Raw genomic sequence first — 17,893 nt, 5'->3', positions numbered from 1 at the left:
TGTGTGTGTGTGTGTGTTGCTGGGGATTGAACCCAGGCCTATGTGCGTGCAAGGCAAATGCTCTACTAGGCTACACCCCCCATCACTGAAATATACTTTTCAAAATTCCAAGGAGTTGTTACCTAGCCTAGAGTATTCAATAATTTGACAGTCCCTGGCTACCAACCAACCACTTTCCCAAATGTGTTCCTGTGTTTGCAGTCAGTACTGTAGTGGGCACCATGGGAAGGGACATGTTCTAGTGTTCTTTCCATCAATTCAGACATCAAATGCTTTCAGAGTAGTGTTTACTAAAGTGGCCCATAGACTAACTAGCCTGTAGATGTCTTAGGTCTCACATCTTACTTTGGCTGTAAAATGTTATCAAGTTTTTCGATTGGTAGCTTAATACTAGGAATATCTGACTTCACAAACAGTTTTTTTTTTTTTTTTTTTAAATCTCTAGTTTCTCTTAAAAAAAAAAAAATCAGAAATTCAGGCCTACCTTCCCAGAGGACAAATATCATCTCTAGTGAGCAGTGACTTGACTAGTCCTTTAATGTCTACCTTTTCTCTACATCCCTGTATTTACTAATGCTATTTACAATCCCTTGTGATCATTTGAGTTTGCTGATCCTGCCCTGTACTCTCTTCAGCCTTCTCTGTCTACTAAAGCTAAAGGATTCAACTACATGCTTGCCGACTATCTGTGCTGGAACTAGGTGTTATTTCACACAGGAAGTGCATCTTTTCACCTTGTCTCTGGGAGTGGAAAGGAAAGCTCATTCCTTGATTATAGGAATCCCAGTTGTTGGCAAGGAAGCAAGGGAAACTGAGATGAACTAGACAGGAAGGAATCTATAAAACCACCCTCAACATGATTTAGTGCTCCGCAAATGCCTTGGGATTAAGGGAGCTTGGAAATCAGAAGGGCCTTAACCCTATATGGGAGGAGAGGCAAAGGTGACCTCAGTGTGTTTATGGAAAAGCTAGCCTGACTATTGCTTAGGACAACAGAGTTGGAATTCTTATGACATGGGTTCTTCCAGGCTGCTTATGTTGAGATAAAGCCATCTTCCTCCTCACTTCTTTTCTTTCCCTGGACAATGCAGGACACCCTTTTGCCAACCTAGAATTTAAACCAACCCTCTGACTATCTCCAGATGATGAGATAGCTTATATTTGCCAACACTGATTTAGTTTGTATTGTAAATGTTTTATTCTGTAATCTTTGTTAAACTAATGGGGCAGACCAAGGGTTGTTAAATATTACTATGTCTATGGGCCAACTCCAGCCCACTGCCTTTTTTGTAATAAAGCTTTATCGGAACAAAGGCACAATAATTGTTTAGGTATTGTCTATGGCTGCTTTTTCAGTGGGGGTAGTTGTATGATAAACTGAATGGCCTGCAAAACCTAAAATGTTTACCTTCATAGAAAAAGTTTTGCTAACTCCTATACAGACCTCAAGACATGAAATCAGTTTGCCTTATAGATTTTTAAATTCTGTGATCTTTATTCAATTCATGGCCTAGATTTCCTATAAGACCTGATCTATTTCCATCTGGGCAAGCTTCACTCACAGCACTCACTCAGACGTGGTGCAGGCTCTTAGTGTTCATCCAGCTGCTTCCCGTGGCTCTGCCTGGGCAAAGGCTGCCATCTGGAAAACTCCTCTTCCTTTAAGACCTAAGTCTGATCCTCACTCCGAAGTCTTTGCTACCCACTGAGGCAAACTGGTCACTCTTTCTGGCACCAATGTTGGAAGACTGCATCATAGGACGGGGGCCCCAGCGAAGGGCAGGAACCAAGAAACGGAATGAGAGGGCCTTAAAACTTCATGTCTGACGGGCTGAAGGTAACTCTGTTTGAATGCAGATTTAGCACATGGGAGGCCCTGGATTCCACCTCCAGCATCATCCTCCATTGTGTGTGTGTGTGTATGTTTTTAAAGAGAGCACCAAAGTAGTTATCATGAGAAGAATCAGTAGCTTGTTAAAGATTCCTTATAGCAACTTCATAGTTTAATTTTTATTTTAACTACCTGAGGGTCAGGGGTAGGTGCTATATAATCTTTTTAGGGCTTAGGCACTCTAACAATTCTAATCTGGTGCTGTATTGCTAAGCCTAGCATTTGTTTTCAATAATCACTTACATGGTTGTCAAGAGTTTATTAGTTGCCTTCCCTACTGTCAATATAAGCTTTTTGAGACAGTGACCCTAAGTTTTGTCTTTAAAAAAGTAAATGGGGGAGAAAAAAGCACATGGCCTCACAAAAAGATGACCTTTGAAATACTGGTTAAATGAAATAAAACTGAACTGAATATTTTTCCTAGATCTTTTAGGATATTATTACCTCATATAGAAATCCCTGGAGAAAATGTTCTTCTGGGGGGAGCAGGTACTAGGACTTGAACCCAGTGGTGCTTTACCATTGAGCTACATCCCCATTGCTTGTTCTGTTTTTGTTTTTTGAGACTGGGTGTCACTACATTGCTTAGGACCTTGCTGAATTGCTGAGGCTGATCTCGAAGTTGCAGTCCTCCTGCCTCAGCCTCCCAAGTCACTGGGATTTCAGGCATGCACCACCTATAAGGAGATATTCTTAATGACAGAAGAATGATTGAACTGTTCATTTTAACAAGGTTTTTTCAATGCTTAGATAACAAATATTGAGTGTTTTAGTTCATTATATGAGATATAAGGGGTGTGGGGTTTATTACTTCTTTCCTACTGTCACACGACACCCCTAAAAACTGAAAATAACATAATGTCCTGCTCTTTGTTAGTAATACTGGAATCAGGCAAAATTTTTTGTCCCTATGCTAAATAATACTGGGAGCAGACATAAGCAACTTAGCTACTGGAGGGCACTACTTCTACTTACTCCTGGAAGATAAGACTGAGACCCAACTGAAACACAAAACTCACTTCGAGACCCTCATTTTAGGGGCTGGGGGCACGGCTTGGTGGTAGGCACTGGCCCAGTAGGCATGAGGCCCTGGATCCCATCACAGCATGGAATCCTCTCTTTGCTATGTTTTCCAGCTGAAAGTTCAGTCATAAACTCTGTGTCAGCTAGTTTCCAAAAGGAAGACCCATCTGAAAATCACCTAGTCCAGTTTCTTGAAACCCTATGACCTCTACTCACCCTAAATACCTCTCTTTGAAATGTTACTATGGCTCTACCCAGGAAATCGCTAATTGCTTGACCTGTGGATTTTTCTGGCCATCTGCTGAGGAATCGACAGTTGAATTGACTTCTCATGGCTACTGCCTCTTTCTACACTTTTTTTTTCAGATATCTTGGTTTGAAGAAGTATGAAGTGCAAAATATGTTTATAAGGTCTGATTTGATTTTACTTTGGGTACAGAAGCAAATCAGCATCTAGAGGGATATGGCTAAAGTTTTAGAGCCAACTCTTTAATGCTCCCACTTTTCATATCTAGGATCATGAATGAAAATTGATAAGGTTAATTATGATCATCAACATTAGCTCCTTCTCTAAAATGAAGTGTGTATATTGAGAAATACCAGTTTTCTCATTCTTCCAGCAAGTATTTAGTGAATAGATGCTTAGAGAGGGAGTAGGACATGTTACTTAAATATTATTTAGAAACAGAAAAATAAAACTTCAGAAGGGAAAAATCCCTGTGAACCAAGCATTTTACAATGGCCAGTAGCTTTGCTGCCTGGAGAACACCCAGCCAGGCTGGGGATTCATAACACGGGGGAGCATCAGTAAAAAGTAAATTTCAGACTGATTTTGTGAATGAATGCCAGTTGTCTCTGAACAAAAACGTGTGGCATTTGTGCACAAAATACTTTGCTCGATTCATTAATTAGAGAATTTATGATGCTGATGTCTATAAATAAAGGCCAATAGTAGGGGAAAACCCATGGCATTTCCTTATCTGGGGCAGACTTGGAGCTACAGTATACCCATGTGTCAGGGAACAGGCCTGAACAGCGTGGTGTACAGAAAATGATTTTGAATTAATCTGACACTTAATTGGGGAAATTATCATCTGACATCTAGAAAATAAAATTGAAGAGATGTATACATTTTCCTTTTTCTTCCTTGAAACTCTTGAGTGTCCATGTTTCAACTCCTGAGAGAAGGAACTGGGTAAATGGTAAACAATGATAAGCCATACTGAGAAAATTAATTCCCTTAGAAACAACTTCCAGGTTAATGAACACAGGCAGGGTACTCCGGCAGTCTTTCAAGGACCCCTAATCCTGGCCTTAATTAACCCCCTGGGTGAATCAGCCAGCTACACAGGACCACAAGGAGGCTGTCTGCTCCTGTTCCTGCCTGAGCAGAGGACAGGGAGGAAGGAGGGCAATTTAAATATTTGTATTCCAAGTAAAGTCCTCTACATTCTTCATCAGTGACAAAAAACCAAAACCACACCAAAAAAAAAAAAAAAAAAAAAAAACACAAAAGAACCCCTAAGTCCCTACCCACACCCACCCAAAAATCCTTCTTATTTTAAGAAGTATTTGAGAAGCATTTTTTTTCTAGTTGTAGATGGACACAATACCTTTATTTTATTTATTTATTTTTATGTGGTGCTGAGGATTGAACTCAGTGCCTCACACATGCTAGGTGAGAGCTCTCTACCACTGAGCCACAATCCCAGTCCTTGAGAAGCATTTTTTGAGGGTACTAGGGATTGAACGCAGGACCTTGCACATGTTAGATAAGTGATCTACTATTGCGCTTGTCTCCAGCCCTTTTTAAAATTTTATTTTGAGACCAGATTTCACTAAGTTGCTAAGGCTGGCCTTCAACTTTTAATCCTCCTGCCTCAGCCTCCCAAGTAGCTGGGACAAGTGTGTGTGCTACCATACCCAGCTGAGAAGCATATTTTAAGAATTCCTCTTAAGTATTAATTTCTCTACTGCAAGCTCACTTACCCCAGCCAAATCCAGACCTGGGATGCCTGTATGTTAGGCAGTATTTAGTAATGAACAGTGGAATGTTAACCAATAACACGGCATGGTCATGGGTTTTCTTTACCTTTTTTTTTTTGTATCAGAGATTGAACCCAGGGATGTTTAACCACTGAACCCCATCCCCAGCCCTTTTTATTTCTTATTTTGAGATAGAGTCTCACTGAGTAGCTTAGGGCCTCACTAACTTGCTGAGACTGGCCTCAAACTTGTGAGCTTCCTGCCTCAGGCTCCTGAGTTATTGGGATTACAGAACATGTACTACTGCATTCTGCTTCTTTAAATTACTTTTAAGGCAAATGAATAGTTGAGTGACATAGAAAAATAACAGGTGCATAAATCCTGAGAATAAATTGGTGGAAACAAAGAAAGCCAATTAAATAGGTCAAGAAAGAAAGATCAATGAGGTTAACTCCTGACAGGCAGGGTCCATTGGGGTCACTGTGAAGTGAGGATTTGTGGCCATAAGTTTCTCAATATATTTCAGAAGAGAAATTTCTTTAATAGTGCAGGTACCCTAAGGTAGTTTGACTGGCCACCAACCCCAGTACGCACATTAACACAGGACTGACTTGTAGATGAAGCCACCCTGAACAGGATGGCCACACCACAGTTCTGGAGAGGACCAACTAGGGTCAAAAATTCCATTGCCCAATACCAAGGAGGAGTTCAACACCCGACTCGGGAAGAGTACAGAAGGGGAACCCCAGTTCTCAAGGCAAACATAAAACAGCAATGCATTGGGGGCAGCACTGTTTCCTTTGTCATTCTCTGCTCAGAGACCACCCATCTTCTCGAGAGTGCTATCTGCTTGAGCCTAACTTTACTTTTACTCAGAACAGAATTTTCTTGCATGGCTTTTCTTTAAATTCTTTAAATTTTCTTTTGCTGGAACACAAGAATGGAGGTTTGGAGCTTCAGCTCCCTACTTTCCTGTGACATGTGGATCTGTGGCTTTTAGTGCATGGGGTGTTCAGTGCTCAAAGGGGAAGGAATGAGGTAAAAACACATGGAGATTTCCTGACAACCCTTGTTTTTATTTACTTATTTTTTATTTGTAGATGAACACAATACCTTTATTTTATTAATTTATTTTTTTATGTGGTGCTGAGGATCAAACCCAGTGCCTCATGCATGCTAGGCAAGTGCTCTACCAGTACTGAGCCACAACCCCAGCTCCCTGACAACCCTTGTTGATGGGCTGAATCTACACCCTGTTCTTGTCAGTAGACAACTTGTTCCCCCAGCAACTTCAAAGCTGGGGGAGGTGGCAATGATCAGAAACCAAATTTTAATTGTGTCAGTCCATGAATTTTTCTTTTTTCCTTCCCCCTCATGTTAGAGATCAAACCCAGGGCCTCACAACAGCCAAGCAAGTGATCTACCACTGAGCTAAATCATAGCCCATTAACTCTAAAAGCATAGACTGGCTGTTTTCCAAGTTTACCAAGGTCAAAAATCATGTTTTATAGATTCTTGTATCTCTCCAGCCTTGCACAGTGCCGGGCACATGGATAGATGTGACCTGAACTGAAGGTTACGATAGCATATAGACCAAAATAGAGGTTATGGCTGAGGAAGCTCCTTAAAAAGAATGTGGATATCCAAGTTGCCTTTGCTTCACTACTTGAAACAGCTGTATTCATTCTCATATCACAGATTCAAGAATGTAATTAGTAATAACTATGCAAAACCACAATGCAAAACAATTAAGAAAAAACTAAGCCATCTAAGGCCCGCTACAGAAAAAAAATTACATAATTATGTAAATGTACACCTTTAGAGTTAGGTTACAGCTGAAAAAGAAATCAGGCACTTGATTTCTTATGCTTTTGTTCCTACTAGTATATACTTCATAATCCCTTTCCTTCTACGATTTGAAAGCAATTTACCAAAAAAAGGAAAGTTGAGAGGAAGGGAGGAAAAAAGGGGAGGAGGAAGGAAGCAAAACCAATCAGACAAGTGATTGTAGGGAGACCTTACGCTTGTAGAAAAAACTAAGCTTACAGACACAGGCTTTGAACTAGAAGTCTTCAGATTAGTTTACTGCAATGGGCTTAATTACTGCTGAAACGAAATTAACACAGAGTTAAGGTAGAAACTAAAATTCTTCTTCCTATCAAATAAAGCCTTATTGTAAATTATACTACTTATACATGTATTTTTTCCTTGGACATTTTAGCTGACATTGGAAGGTTGGGAAATTTCAGTACATAAATATTACAGGGAAAAAATTAAGGGATTACAAAATATTTGACAAACTCCTTCCTAAGAAATAGAGGTGGTAGAACCCTAGGTGTCAGAATCTGTGGATCCATTTGCGTATATCTGAAAGAAACCTTCTTAAGTCTCACCTGATTCTGCTTTAACGTGGATACTAGTTTCTGCAAAGTGATATTCTCTTCTTCAAGTTCAGTGTAGTCCTGAAGGAGCCGAGCCTCCCGGAATTTATATTCTCGAATTTCATCCTTCATTCCGTATTCTCTGTAGCTCCACCATCTCATTGTTCTGAAACAACAGAATGAATAATCAATACAAAACTTCCTCATTCTAGATTTTATAAAGTGCAGAGACAGTTCTGCTGTTAATAATAATAATAATAATGCCCCCTGGGGTAAATTGGCCAATTGCCTTTTCTGAATGACAATGTAGTGATATATATATATATATATATATATATATATATATATTTTTTTTTTTTTTTTTTTTTTTTTGAGATGGAGCCTTGCTGTGTTGTCCAGGCCGGTCTCAAACTCCTAGGCTCAAGCAATCCCCCACCTCAGCCTCCCATGTAGCGGCCCTATAAGCATGCACCACTGTGCCCTGCCTATCTGTCAAAAATTTAAAAGCACATATACATGACTCACCAATTCAACATCTAAAAATCATTCCTAGATATATTCTCATATAGGTAAATAAAAAAAAATTCATGTATGCTTTCACAAAGAATTAGAAATAGTTCAAAGTTCTGCTAATTTGACAAATAAGGGAATAAGTTATATATTCACTGATTGGAATGTTACAAATTATTTTTAAAAAGAGAAAAAAAGAATGAGGAAGAACTCTGTTTTACAAAATGAAAATATAGCTATAATATATAATTAAATATAAAAACAAGTTATAGATTAGTATGAGTATTAGGATCCCAGGTGTGTTAAAAAACAAAGTGTACAAATACACACACACACACACACACACCACACCACTTTCATGTCATAAATATATTTGTAAGAATACCCCCCCAAAATTGTCAATTGTTATTTAGAAGAGGTTGGACTGGACAAGCCATACGGATGAGCAGAGGAGTCCATTACTTAGATGCTTACATTCTTCTGGGTCATTTCAAAATTTTTTACAACAAACATGTACTGTCAGGTCTTACGTGTAAAGATTCAGGATAAATAAAACAAATAAATAAATAAATAAAGCAATTAAGGAAAATATTTAACTTTTCCCCTAAACTTGTGTGCAAGTATAAGCTGTTTTAATACAAATATGTAAGGATCTCGAACAGGTATTTACATTTATACATGCAATATATTCATAACCATGGAGAGAAGAGTTATATTTTCTTTTAATTCAGGATCCATGAGATTATTTTCCTATTTGAATAAAGAGAAATATAAATCTATTTTTAAAAGGTACTGTAGGAAGGAAAGACTTTTTTTTTTAATACTTTGATATCTATAAGTTAAAAAATGAATCATGACCACATTTGGTCTTTGGGTTTCATTCTGCTAACTCATGATATAATATTATATAGGGTTGACAATGAATAAAGTACTGCTATTTGAAACATGAGTGAATCTCATTAATGTATTGTTGACTGAAACAAATCAGGTGCAAAGACTGTATGAGTACATGTATAAAAGTTTTTTTGTACTTTATGCATCTTTTTAATAGAAATTAAATTAGTCACTATATAATAATGTAATTATTATATACATTATTATATACACATATATTATATATAATTATTATATACATATATTATAATATAAAAAATTATACATTACATTATATAATAATGTAATAATAATGTAATTATTATATAATGTAATGTATATATAATGTAATTTTTTTTTCCAGTTTAGTATCTTTTCAACAGTCACTTCTAAGTCTTATGGGAAATGTTCTTCAGCATCAAGATGTGGTTGGATGAGTGAGCAATGTCAACATCAACTGAAAGATTTGGAGTTCATCTCTAGTTAATAACTTGGCAAGTAGGAAGAAACCCAGACCCACAAGAGTATTATGCATTATTAGGCCAAGATCAGAGTTAATCCAATCCACACAGACTTTTTCTAAGTTGAGAGTACACATGAGAAGGGATGACTTTATTGAGACTAATAGCCACGTTACTAAGGTTCATCAGGGCAGAATCCATAAGTTTGGTAGTACATCTAAGAATGCCATCTGGTTGGCCAATGTCATCCATTCCAAGACTGCCAGAAAATAAATGCTGCTCAACTACATCTCCACTTTGAAGATGATGATCATTGAAGAAATCATGGCTCCTTTGGAGGCAATTAATTCACCTGAACTATAGAAATGGTCAAGTCTTTCAAGAATATCTCTGTCGGGCTGGGGAGATAGCTCAGCTGGTAGAGTGCTTGCCTCGTAAGCACAAAGCCCTGAGTTCGATCCCCAGTACCGCAAAAAAAAGAAGAGAATATCTCTGTCATGGAAGTATGCTCAATTTGATCATCACTATACAAGTACTGCTCACTCTCGTTCATCTGGTGGCTCTACACCATTTCCAGTCACTAAGAGTTATCCCAGTGAAACTTCTCACTCTGAATTTTCTTAGCCCATTCTTCATCATATTCCACTACAATATACAGCATATTATCACAGACCTCTCAGATTTCATTATTTTTAATCATGCATCATGTCTATAAGACATGCTGAAGCCTGGGTCTCCTTGATAATGATGCTTCTCGTGGCTTGGTGGAAAACTAACAGATAGAAGACAGATTATCTGACACACAAACTCAACATCTTAATATTGAGCAATTAGCAATTTGATGTGTGCAGGGACTATCCAAGATTTAGCTAACACTGCAGCATAAGAGTCATTCACATAAACAGTTCCAATCATTATAACCACTTCTAAAACAAAGTCATTTTCTGCAGCACTTGGTTTTAGTTTATACTTGAAACCAACTGGTACTACTTAAGAACCAATTCCCATCTAATTCTTTAATGATCACACTTGCAAGAGTTCCCAAATATTCAATCACAAACTCTTCCTCTTCATTATTAGAGATCTGGGCTACAGGATCCCAATATAATCAACAAACAAATTTTCAGTTGGTCCATCAAGCTCGGAAATGTTTCTAATCATTTTCATCAGCAATGGATCCTTAAACTTCAGAACCCTTTTCATAACATCTTCAACCCATTCCTTCAGAAAGGACCCAAACAAACAACCTAATGATGCACTTCAAGGCCCTTGAAAAAGAAGAAACCAAGTCCGAAACCAGCAGAAGGAAGGAAATAATTAAGATCAAAGCTGAAATCAATGAACTGGAGAATAAAAAATAATTCAAAGGATTGATGAAACAAAGAGTTGGTTCTTTGAAAAGATAAACAAGATTGATTAAGCCCCTAACCAAACCAACCAAACTAACCAAAAGAAAAAGGGAGAAAACCAAATAAATAAAATTAAGGGATGCAAAAGGAGCAATCACTACAGACATCTGAGAAATCCTGCAGACCATTAGGGACTATCTTGAAAACTTACACTTCAAAAAATTGGAAAACCTAGAAGAAATGGATATATTTCTAGACAACTACAATCTGCCAAAACTGAATCAAAAGAACATAAAAAACCTAAACAGACCAATAAGATATAAGCATAATAAAAAACCTTCCAACAAAAGAAAAGCCCAGAACCAGGTGGATTCTCAGTTGAATTCTACCAAACCTTTAAAGAAGAACTAATACCAACTCTCCTCAAATTTTTCCATGAAATACAAAGGGATGGAACACTTCCAAATTCATTCTATGAAACTGTTATCACACACCCAAAACAGATAAGGACACATCAAGGGAAAAAAAAACTACAGACCAATATCCCTGATGAACTTAATTGCAAAAATACTTAATAAAATATTAGCAAATCATGTTCAATAACATATTGAGAAGATTGTACACCATGACCAAGTTGGTTTTATTCCAAAGATGTGAGGATGGTTTAATATATGCAAATCAATAAATGTAATTCATCACACAAACAGAATTAAGGACAAAATCATTTAGTAATCTCAATAGATGCAGAGAAGGCATTTGACAAAATTCAGCACCATTCATGATAAAACACTGAAATAACTAGGAACAGAAGAAACCTACCTCAACATCACAAAGGCTATAGATGAAAAACCCAAAGCCAAACTCATAGTAAATAGGGGAAAAAAAGAAAGAATTTCTTTAAAATTTGAAACAAGACAAGGATGTCCACTCTCATCACTCATATTTAATGCAGGAAATTCTAGCCAGAGCAATTAGGTAGGAGAAGGAAATAAATGCAATAAAAATTAAAAAGGAAGATGTCAAATTATCATTGTTTGCAGATGATATGATCCTATACCTAGAAGATTCAAAGAACTACACAAAAAGACTGCTAGAGCTAATAAATTTGGCAAAGTTACAAAATCAACATTTAAAAAAAATCAATAGCTCTCCTATATACCAACAACAAATCTGCTGAGAAGGAAATCAGGAAAACAAACCCATCCACAAGCCTCAATAAATAAATAAATAAAATACCTAGAAGTAAATCTAACCAAGGAGGTGAAAAACCTCTACAATAAAAACTATAGAACATCAAAGAAAGAAACTGAATAATAGAAGTTAGAAAGCTCTCCCATGTTCATGGATAGGTAGAGTTAATATTATTAACATACTATCAAAAGCAATATACAGATTCAATGTAATCCCCATCAAAAACCAAAGACATTCTTATTTTTTTTCAATTATATAAAAGTTCAAATTTAATAAATAAAAATGGACACGTCAGAAGATAACAACTCAAAATATCCTTTTTTATAGAAAGACCTACAAAACTCACAAAGATCACCTCTGTGAACACCACTTGGGAAGCAAAGCCTAGCTGCCTGGCACCTCCCTCAGGAGGCTCGCCAGCACAGCCAACTAGCAGACTGTCTGAAAACGCAGGCCCAGGTCTCCCTGCGACTGACACTGATCACAGATGACCACAAGGGTTGGGAGGCTGGAGTGTGGGCAAACTAGTTTTGGCAGATTCCAGTTGCGGAGAGGCGCAGCAGGGAGTCGGATGGAGACAGTCCCGCTCTCCAGGCCGCAAGGCCCCCTGCTCAGCACACTGTGGATGGGGGCAGGTGGGGCGGGGGGCCAGGTTCTGCTTGCTGACTACTAACTTCTGATGCTGGTGGGATATGTAGCCTTTAACGGGACCCGTGTATGTCAGGTTGGCCAGGATGCACTGCGCCTCGTCGATGTCCACATCCTCCACGTGCATGAACTTCAGGTCAACTAGGAAGGCCTCCAGAGACAACTGGTATGTTCTGAGCCACAGATACACTTTCTTGAAGAGGTTCTGGTAGGTGATGCTCTTCAGCTTCTCGAGGATGAGGAAGATGCCGCAGCGATGAAGAAGGTCTCTGCCTTGCCAGTGCCTGGTTGAGCAGGAGCAGGTTGCCCTCACTCACAGCTTTGGTCACAGCTGTAAACTGCATGAGATGGTTCTTCCTCAAGAACTCCACAGTCAGCATGTGGCCCAGCAGCATCTTCACGGGAAGCAGGTAGATCAGGATCATTCTCTTGTTCTTCCGGCTGGCCTGGTGGCAGTGCTCAAAGGCGAATGACAGATGCTCCTCAGCTTGCTTAAAGTCACTGCTGAACAAGGCCTTTTGTCAACGTAGTATTTGTACCTCACTCTTTGTGCAGGGCTGTAATCGTCTCTCAGATTGGAGCTGTGGATGGCTCTAATCAGGAGTTTATACAAACGGAGTTTGTTGACCTTAAAGTAGATCTTTAAAAACTGGTTCACCAGGAACAGCATCCCCCACTTCTTAGAGTCCTCTATGCCAGTGCGGGTGTTGCTGGCACAGATGTGAAAGCAGCTCATCAGCAGTTCAGCAGCTTTTTCCAACATGTGTCCAACTTTGCTCTTTCCTTTCTTCACCAACTGCTGATATGCATTGTTGGCAAACATGCGAAGGTCCAGGGCTACTGCGTACATGACTGGTAGCCTAGTTTTCTTTTTGGGCCTGGAATGCCCACAGGCGTGACTGGACTTGATTGGTGTGGCAGTCGTAAGCTTCCACAAAGTCGCGGCTCCCCACAGCATAGGTGCACCTTAAACGAGCCGCAAACATTTCATCATGAGGGGGTTCCAAAACTTGTTGACATTGCTCTTCTGGAGAAGTCATCTGCAGTCGTGGGTTTGTAACATGAAGATGCCTGAAACACACCAGCTCTGCACAGGAAGCCCCATCTCTGGTGTCAGGGGCTTTGTACACCTGCTGTAGGTACTAGTTGATCATAATGTGCACCATGGCAGAGGCTGCCCAAAGACATTCTTTACAGAAGTAAAAAAAAAAAAAGTCTTCAAATTCATTTTGAAGAATAAAAAACCCAGAATAGTAAACTAATTCTAAGCCAAAAAAGCAATGCTGGAGGCATCATAATACCTGATGTCAAATTATACTACAGAGCTATAGTAACAAAAATTGCATGGCACTGGCATTAAAAGAGACACATAGACCAATGGTATAAAAGAGAAGACACAAGACAAAACCACACATCTACAGTCATTTTTTTTTTTTTTTTTTTGCGGTGCTGGGAATTGAACCCAGGGCCTTGTGCTTGTGAGGCAAGCACTCTACCAACTGAGCTATCCCTCCAGCCCTCCTACAGTCATTTTTGACAAAGGTGCCAAAAACGTACATTGGAGAAAAGAGCCTTTTTAACAAATGGTGCTGGGAAAACTGGTCATCCATATGTAGAAGAATGAAACTAGACCCTTATCTTGTATCCTGCACAAAAAAGCAACTCAAAATAGATCAACCACCTAGAATTAGGCAAGGAACTATGCAACTCCTTGAAGAAAACAGAGGGTCAACATTCCAACATATTAGGCACAGGCTATGAGTTTGTCAACATGACCCCTATAGCTCAGAAAATAATGCCAAGTATTAATAAATGGATGGCATCAAATTAAAAAGCTTTTGCATGACAAAGGAAACAATTAGAAATGTGAAGAGAGAACCCACTGAATGGGAGAAAATCTTTGGGACATATTCTTCTGACAAGGGTTAATATCTGGAATATATAAAGAGCTCAAGATACTTTACACCAAAAAATCAAATAATTCAACTAATAAAATGGGTAATTAATTAAATGGACACATCTCAAAAATAGAAATACAAATGGCCAATATATACATGAAAAAATGTTCAACATCATTAGCAATTTGGGAAATGCAAATCAAAACTACACTGAGATTTCATCTCATGCCTGTCAGAATGTCAGCCATCAAGAATATGAACAATAATAAATGCTGAAGAAGATATGAAGAAAAAGGAACATTTTTACACTATTAGTGGAATTGTAAATTAGTACAACCACTATGGAAATCAGTATGGAGGCTCCTTAAAAGACAAGGCAAGGAACCATCATTTGACCCAACTATAACCACTCTTTGGTATTTATCCTGAAAAATTAAAGTCATCTTACTACAGTGATAAATGCACATCCATGTTTACAGCAGTGTAATTCACAATAGCCAAACTATGGAACCAGCCTTGGTGTCCATCAATGGATGAATGGATAAAGAGAATGTGTAATTTTATTCTATCATAAAGAAAAATGAAATTATGGCATTTATAGGAAAATGGATGGAACCAGAAACCATCATGTTAAGTGAAATAAGTCAAACTCAAAAGGTCAAGAGTCAGACATTTTCTCTCATGTGGAAGCTAGAAAGGCAAAAAGAAAAGAAATGTGTGGGAGGGGGCAGGGATCTCTTGAAAAAAATCAAAGGGAGATCAGTAGAGGAAAGGAACCAATGGAAATGCTGGGGAGTGATACTGGCCAAATGATATTATGATATTGTGTGCATGTATTAATGTGCAACAATAAATCCCTCCAATATGTAAAACTACAATGCATGAATAAAAAAAAATGTGGAAACAATTTAAAAAGTTCAAAAACATGCTATGTTGGTTGATCCCAAAACAGATATGTCAATGTCCTGAGGTTATTGGGTTGGTCCAATCCAATAGACTGGTATCTGTATAAAAAGGGGAACATGGGCCATTGAAGCATACCACACACAGAGGGCAGACTACGAGGAGATGCACAGGGAAATAGGCAGCCCATGACCACAGCTTCTACAGACAAGGACACCAAGATCACCAGCAAACACCAGCACTAGGAAGAAAGAAGGAAAAGTGTCCCCTTGGGCCATCAGAGGGAGCACTGCCTTACTGACACCTTATCTCAGACTTCCAGCTCCAGAACTGTGAGACAATAAATTTCTACTGTTAGTAAGCCGCCAGTCATGGTAGTTTGTTAAGGCAGCTCTAAGAAATGACTGCACATGCAAAACTAGTTGGTGACAGAAGTTGGCATAATATTATCTTTACAGGAAGAGGAGCAACATCTGCAAGCACTAGAAAGAATTTAAAGGTCTCTGTCCTAACAGAAGGTCATCCCTAAAGATAATGCCTGATTTTCCTCTATATACTTTCAAATGTCCCTTATCTTGCTTCACTTTCTGTAAATCTTGATTTCAAGTCGCCCCTTGAACTCTGGTTTTTATATGTACCTCTGTCTGAACATGGTGATTTTTTTCCCCTACTGACTTGATTCCTCAGTACAGCTTTCCCTGGTTCTGCTTATGCTTGTGTGAAAACAGCAAATCATAAACTCAGAATTTTTCACGTACGGAAAACTCAGCTACAGGATCCAAGATGGCAGACTTGAGGGTGACTGCAACTCCAGTCACTCCAGAAACCAGGATTCAAGAAGGGGAGGCATTGAGAGATTCAGACTAAAATAGAACCACGGGGTGAGTCTCCCCACTGGGTGAAGCTCGGCCTGGGCGGCAGGCCCGGATAGGGGTGGCATATCAGAACAGGGCAGGGCAGCTAGAGTCTTCCAAAGCTAGCCCTGTTCACTCCGGCAGTGGACTCCTCCCACATGGCCAGCTTCTCCAGCTTCTCGGAGCAGGCCCCCCAGTGAGAGCCTTTCTGCACAGAACCAGCTCCAAGTTCAGGAGCCAGCGCAGTGAGCTCCGGCCTGCAGGCACCTTCAGGGACCAGGACAGGGCAGCCAGGGACTTCCCAAGCAGCCTGGCTCCCTCTGGCGGGAGGCACCTTTCAAGGCTAGCTTCTCAGAGCAGACCGCCATCTACACAGAACCAGCCACAAGTCCCCGAGCCAGCGGAGAGCTCCAACCCACAGGCAGCCTCTGGGACCAGGGCAGAGCATCAGAGACTTCTCCAGGCAGCACCGCCCCCTCCAGCCACAGGCTCTTTCCACGGGGTGGCAGGCCCAGAGAAGGGCGACTTATCAGAGCAGGGCAGGGCAGCTAGAGTCTACCCCAGGTAGCCCTCCTCACTCTGGCGGTGGGTTCCTCCCACATGGCCAACTTCTGGGAGCAGGCCCACCAGTGAGAGCCTTTCTGCACAGAACCAGCTCCAAGCCCTGGAACCAGTAGCAAGCCAGAGACAGCTTTCTTGGGAAGCACTGCATTATCAAGTTCCTCCAAGACTTCAGGCTACTGAAGGCTGGGAGTGATACACCGGAAATCTACAGGGACACTATAAGTCAATAGAGGAAATCTGCAATATCTCAGAGTCTCACTGACATCTGACCAATATGAGAAAACAAGGGAAGAAAATGTTCCAAATAAACTTAGATACTATATCAATAAAACCCAATGACAGCACAGCAGAAGAAATGTCAGAAAGGGAGTTCAGAATGTACATAATTAAAACAACCAGAGAAGCAAATGAAGAGATGAAAGAGCAAATGCAGGCATTGAAGGAGGAGATGAAAGACCAAATACAGGCATTAAATGATCACACCAATCAACATTTAAAACAGCAAATATGGGAAGCAAGAGATCATTTCATAAAGAGTTAGAGATACTGAAAAAAAAAAAACAAACAAACAGAAATCCTTGAAATGGAGGAAACAATAAACCAAGTTAAAAACTCCCTAGAAAGCATAACCAATAGGTAGAACACCTGCAAGACAGAACCTCAGACATTGAAGAAAAAATATTTAATCTTGAAAACAAAGTTGACCAAACAGAGATGGTAAGAAATCATCAACAGAATCTACAAGAATTATGGGATATCATGAAAAGGTCAAATTTAAGAATTATTGGGACAAAGGAAGGCATAGAGAAACAAACCAAAGGAATGAACAATCTATTCAATGAAATATCAGAAAATTTCCCAAATCTGAAGAATGAAATGGAAAACCAAGTACAAGAGGCTTATTGGACTCCAAATACACAAAATTACAACAGACCCACACCAAGGAACATTATAATGAAAATACCTAACATACAAAATAAAGACAGAATTTTAAAGGCCGTGAGAGGAAAAGAATCAAATTACATTCAGGGGGAAACCAATAAGAACATCAGCAGATTTTTCAATCCAGACCCTAAAAGCTAGAAGGGCCTGGAAGAACATTTACCAAGCCCTGAAAGAAAACGGATGTCAACCAAGAATCTTATACCCAGCAAAACTTACTTTCAGATTTGACAATGGAATAAGATTCTTCCATGATAACAAAAGCTAAAGGAATTTACAAAAAGAAAGCCGGCATTACAGAACATTCTCAGTAAAATATTCCATGAGGAAGAGATGAAAAAGAACGATGCAAGTCAGCACGAGAAACTAGCCTAAAGGAATAGCCAAATAAAGGAGAAAGCAAGTTGTGTCAAAAACAA

The 17,893-nt window shown here is 39.3% G+C and overlaps 1 protein-coding gene and 1 pseudogene across 1 annotated transcript in view; both read right to left on the bottom strand.

Annotated features, from left to right (window-relative positions):
* The window catches only part of Bicd1 (BICD cargo adaptor 1), a 251,548-nt gene that overhangs the window by 61,227 nt on the left and 172,428 nt on the right, over positions 1-17,893 (bottom strand). The window contains 2 exon segments of the mRNA XM_047549256.1: positions 7,294-7,413; positions 7,415-7,447. Coding sequence (XP_047405212.1) covers positions 7,294-7,413; positions 7,415-7,447 — 153 coding nt within the window.
* On the bottom strand, positions 12,147-13,479 carry LOC124982160 (PCI domain-containing protein 2-like; annotated as a pseudogene).

The sequence above is a fragment of the Sciurus carolinensis genome, chromosome 4, assembly GCF_902686445.1.
Source record: "Sciurus carolinensis chromosome 4, mSciCar1.2, whole genome shotgun sequence".
NCBI lineage: Eukaryota > Metazoa > Chordata > Mammalia > Rodentia > Sciuridae > Sciurus > Sciurus carolinensis.
This window is presented reverse-complemented; position numbering and strand designations above follow the sequence as displayed.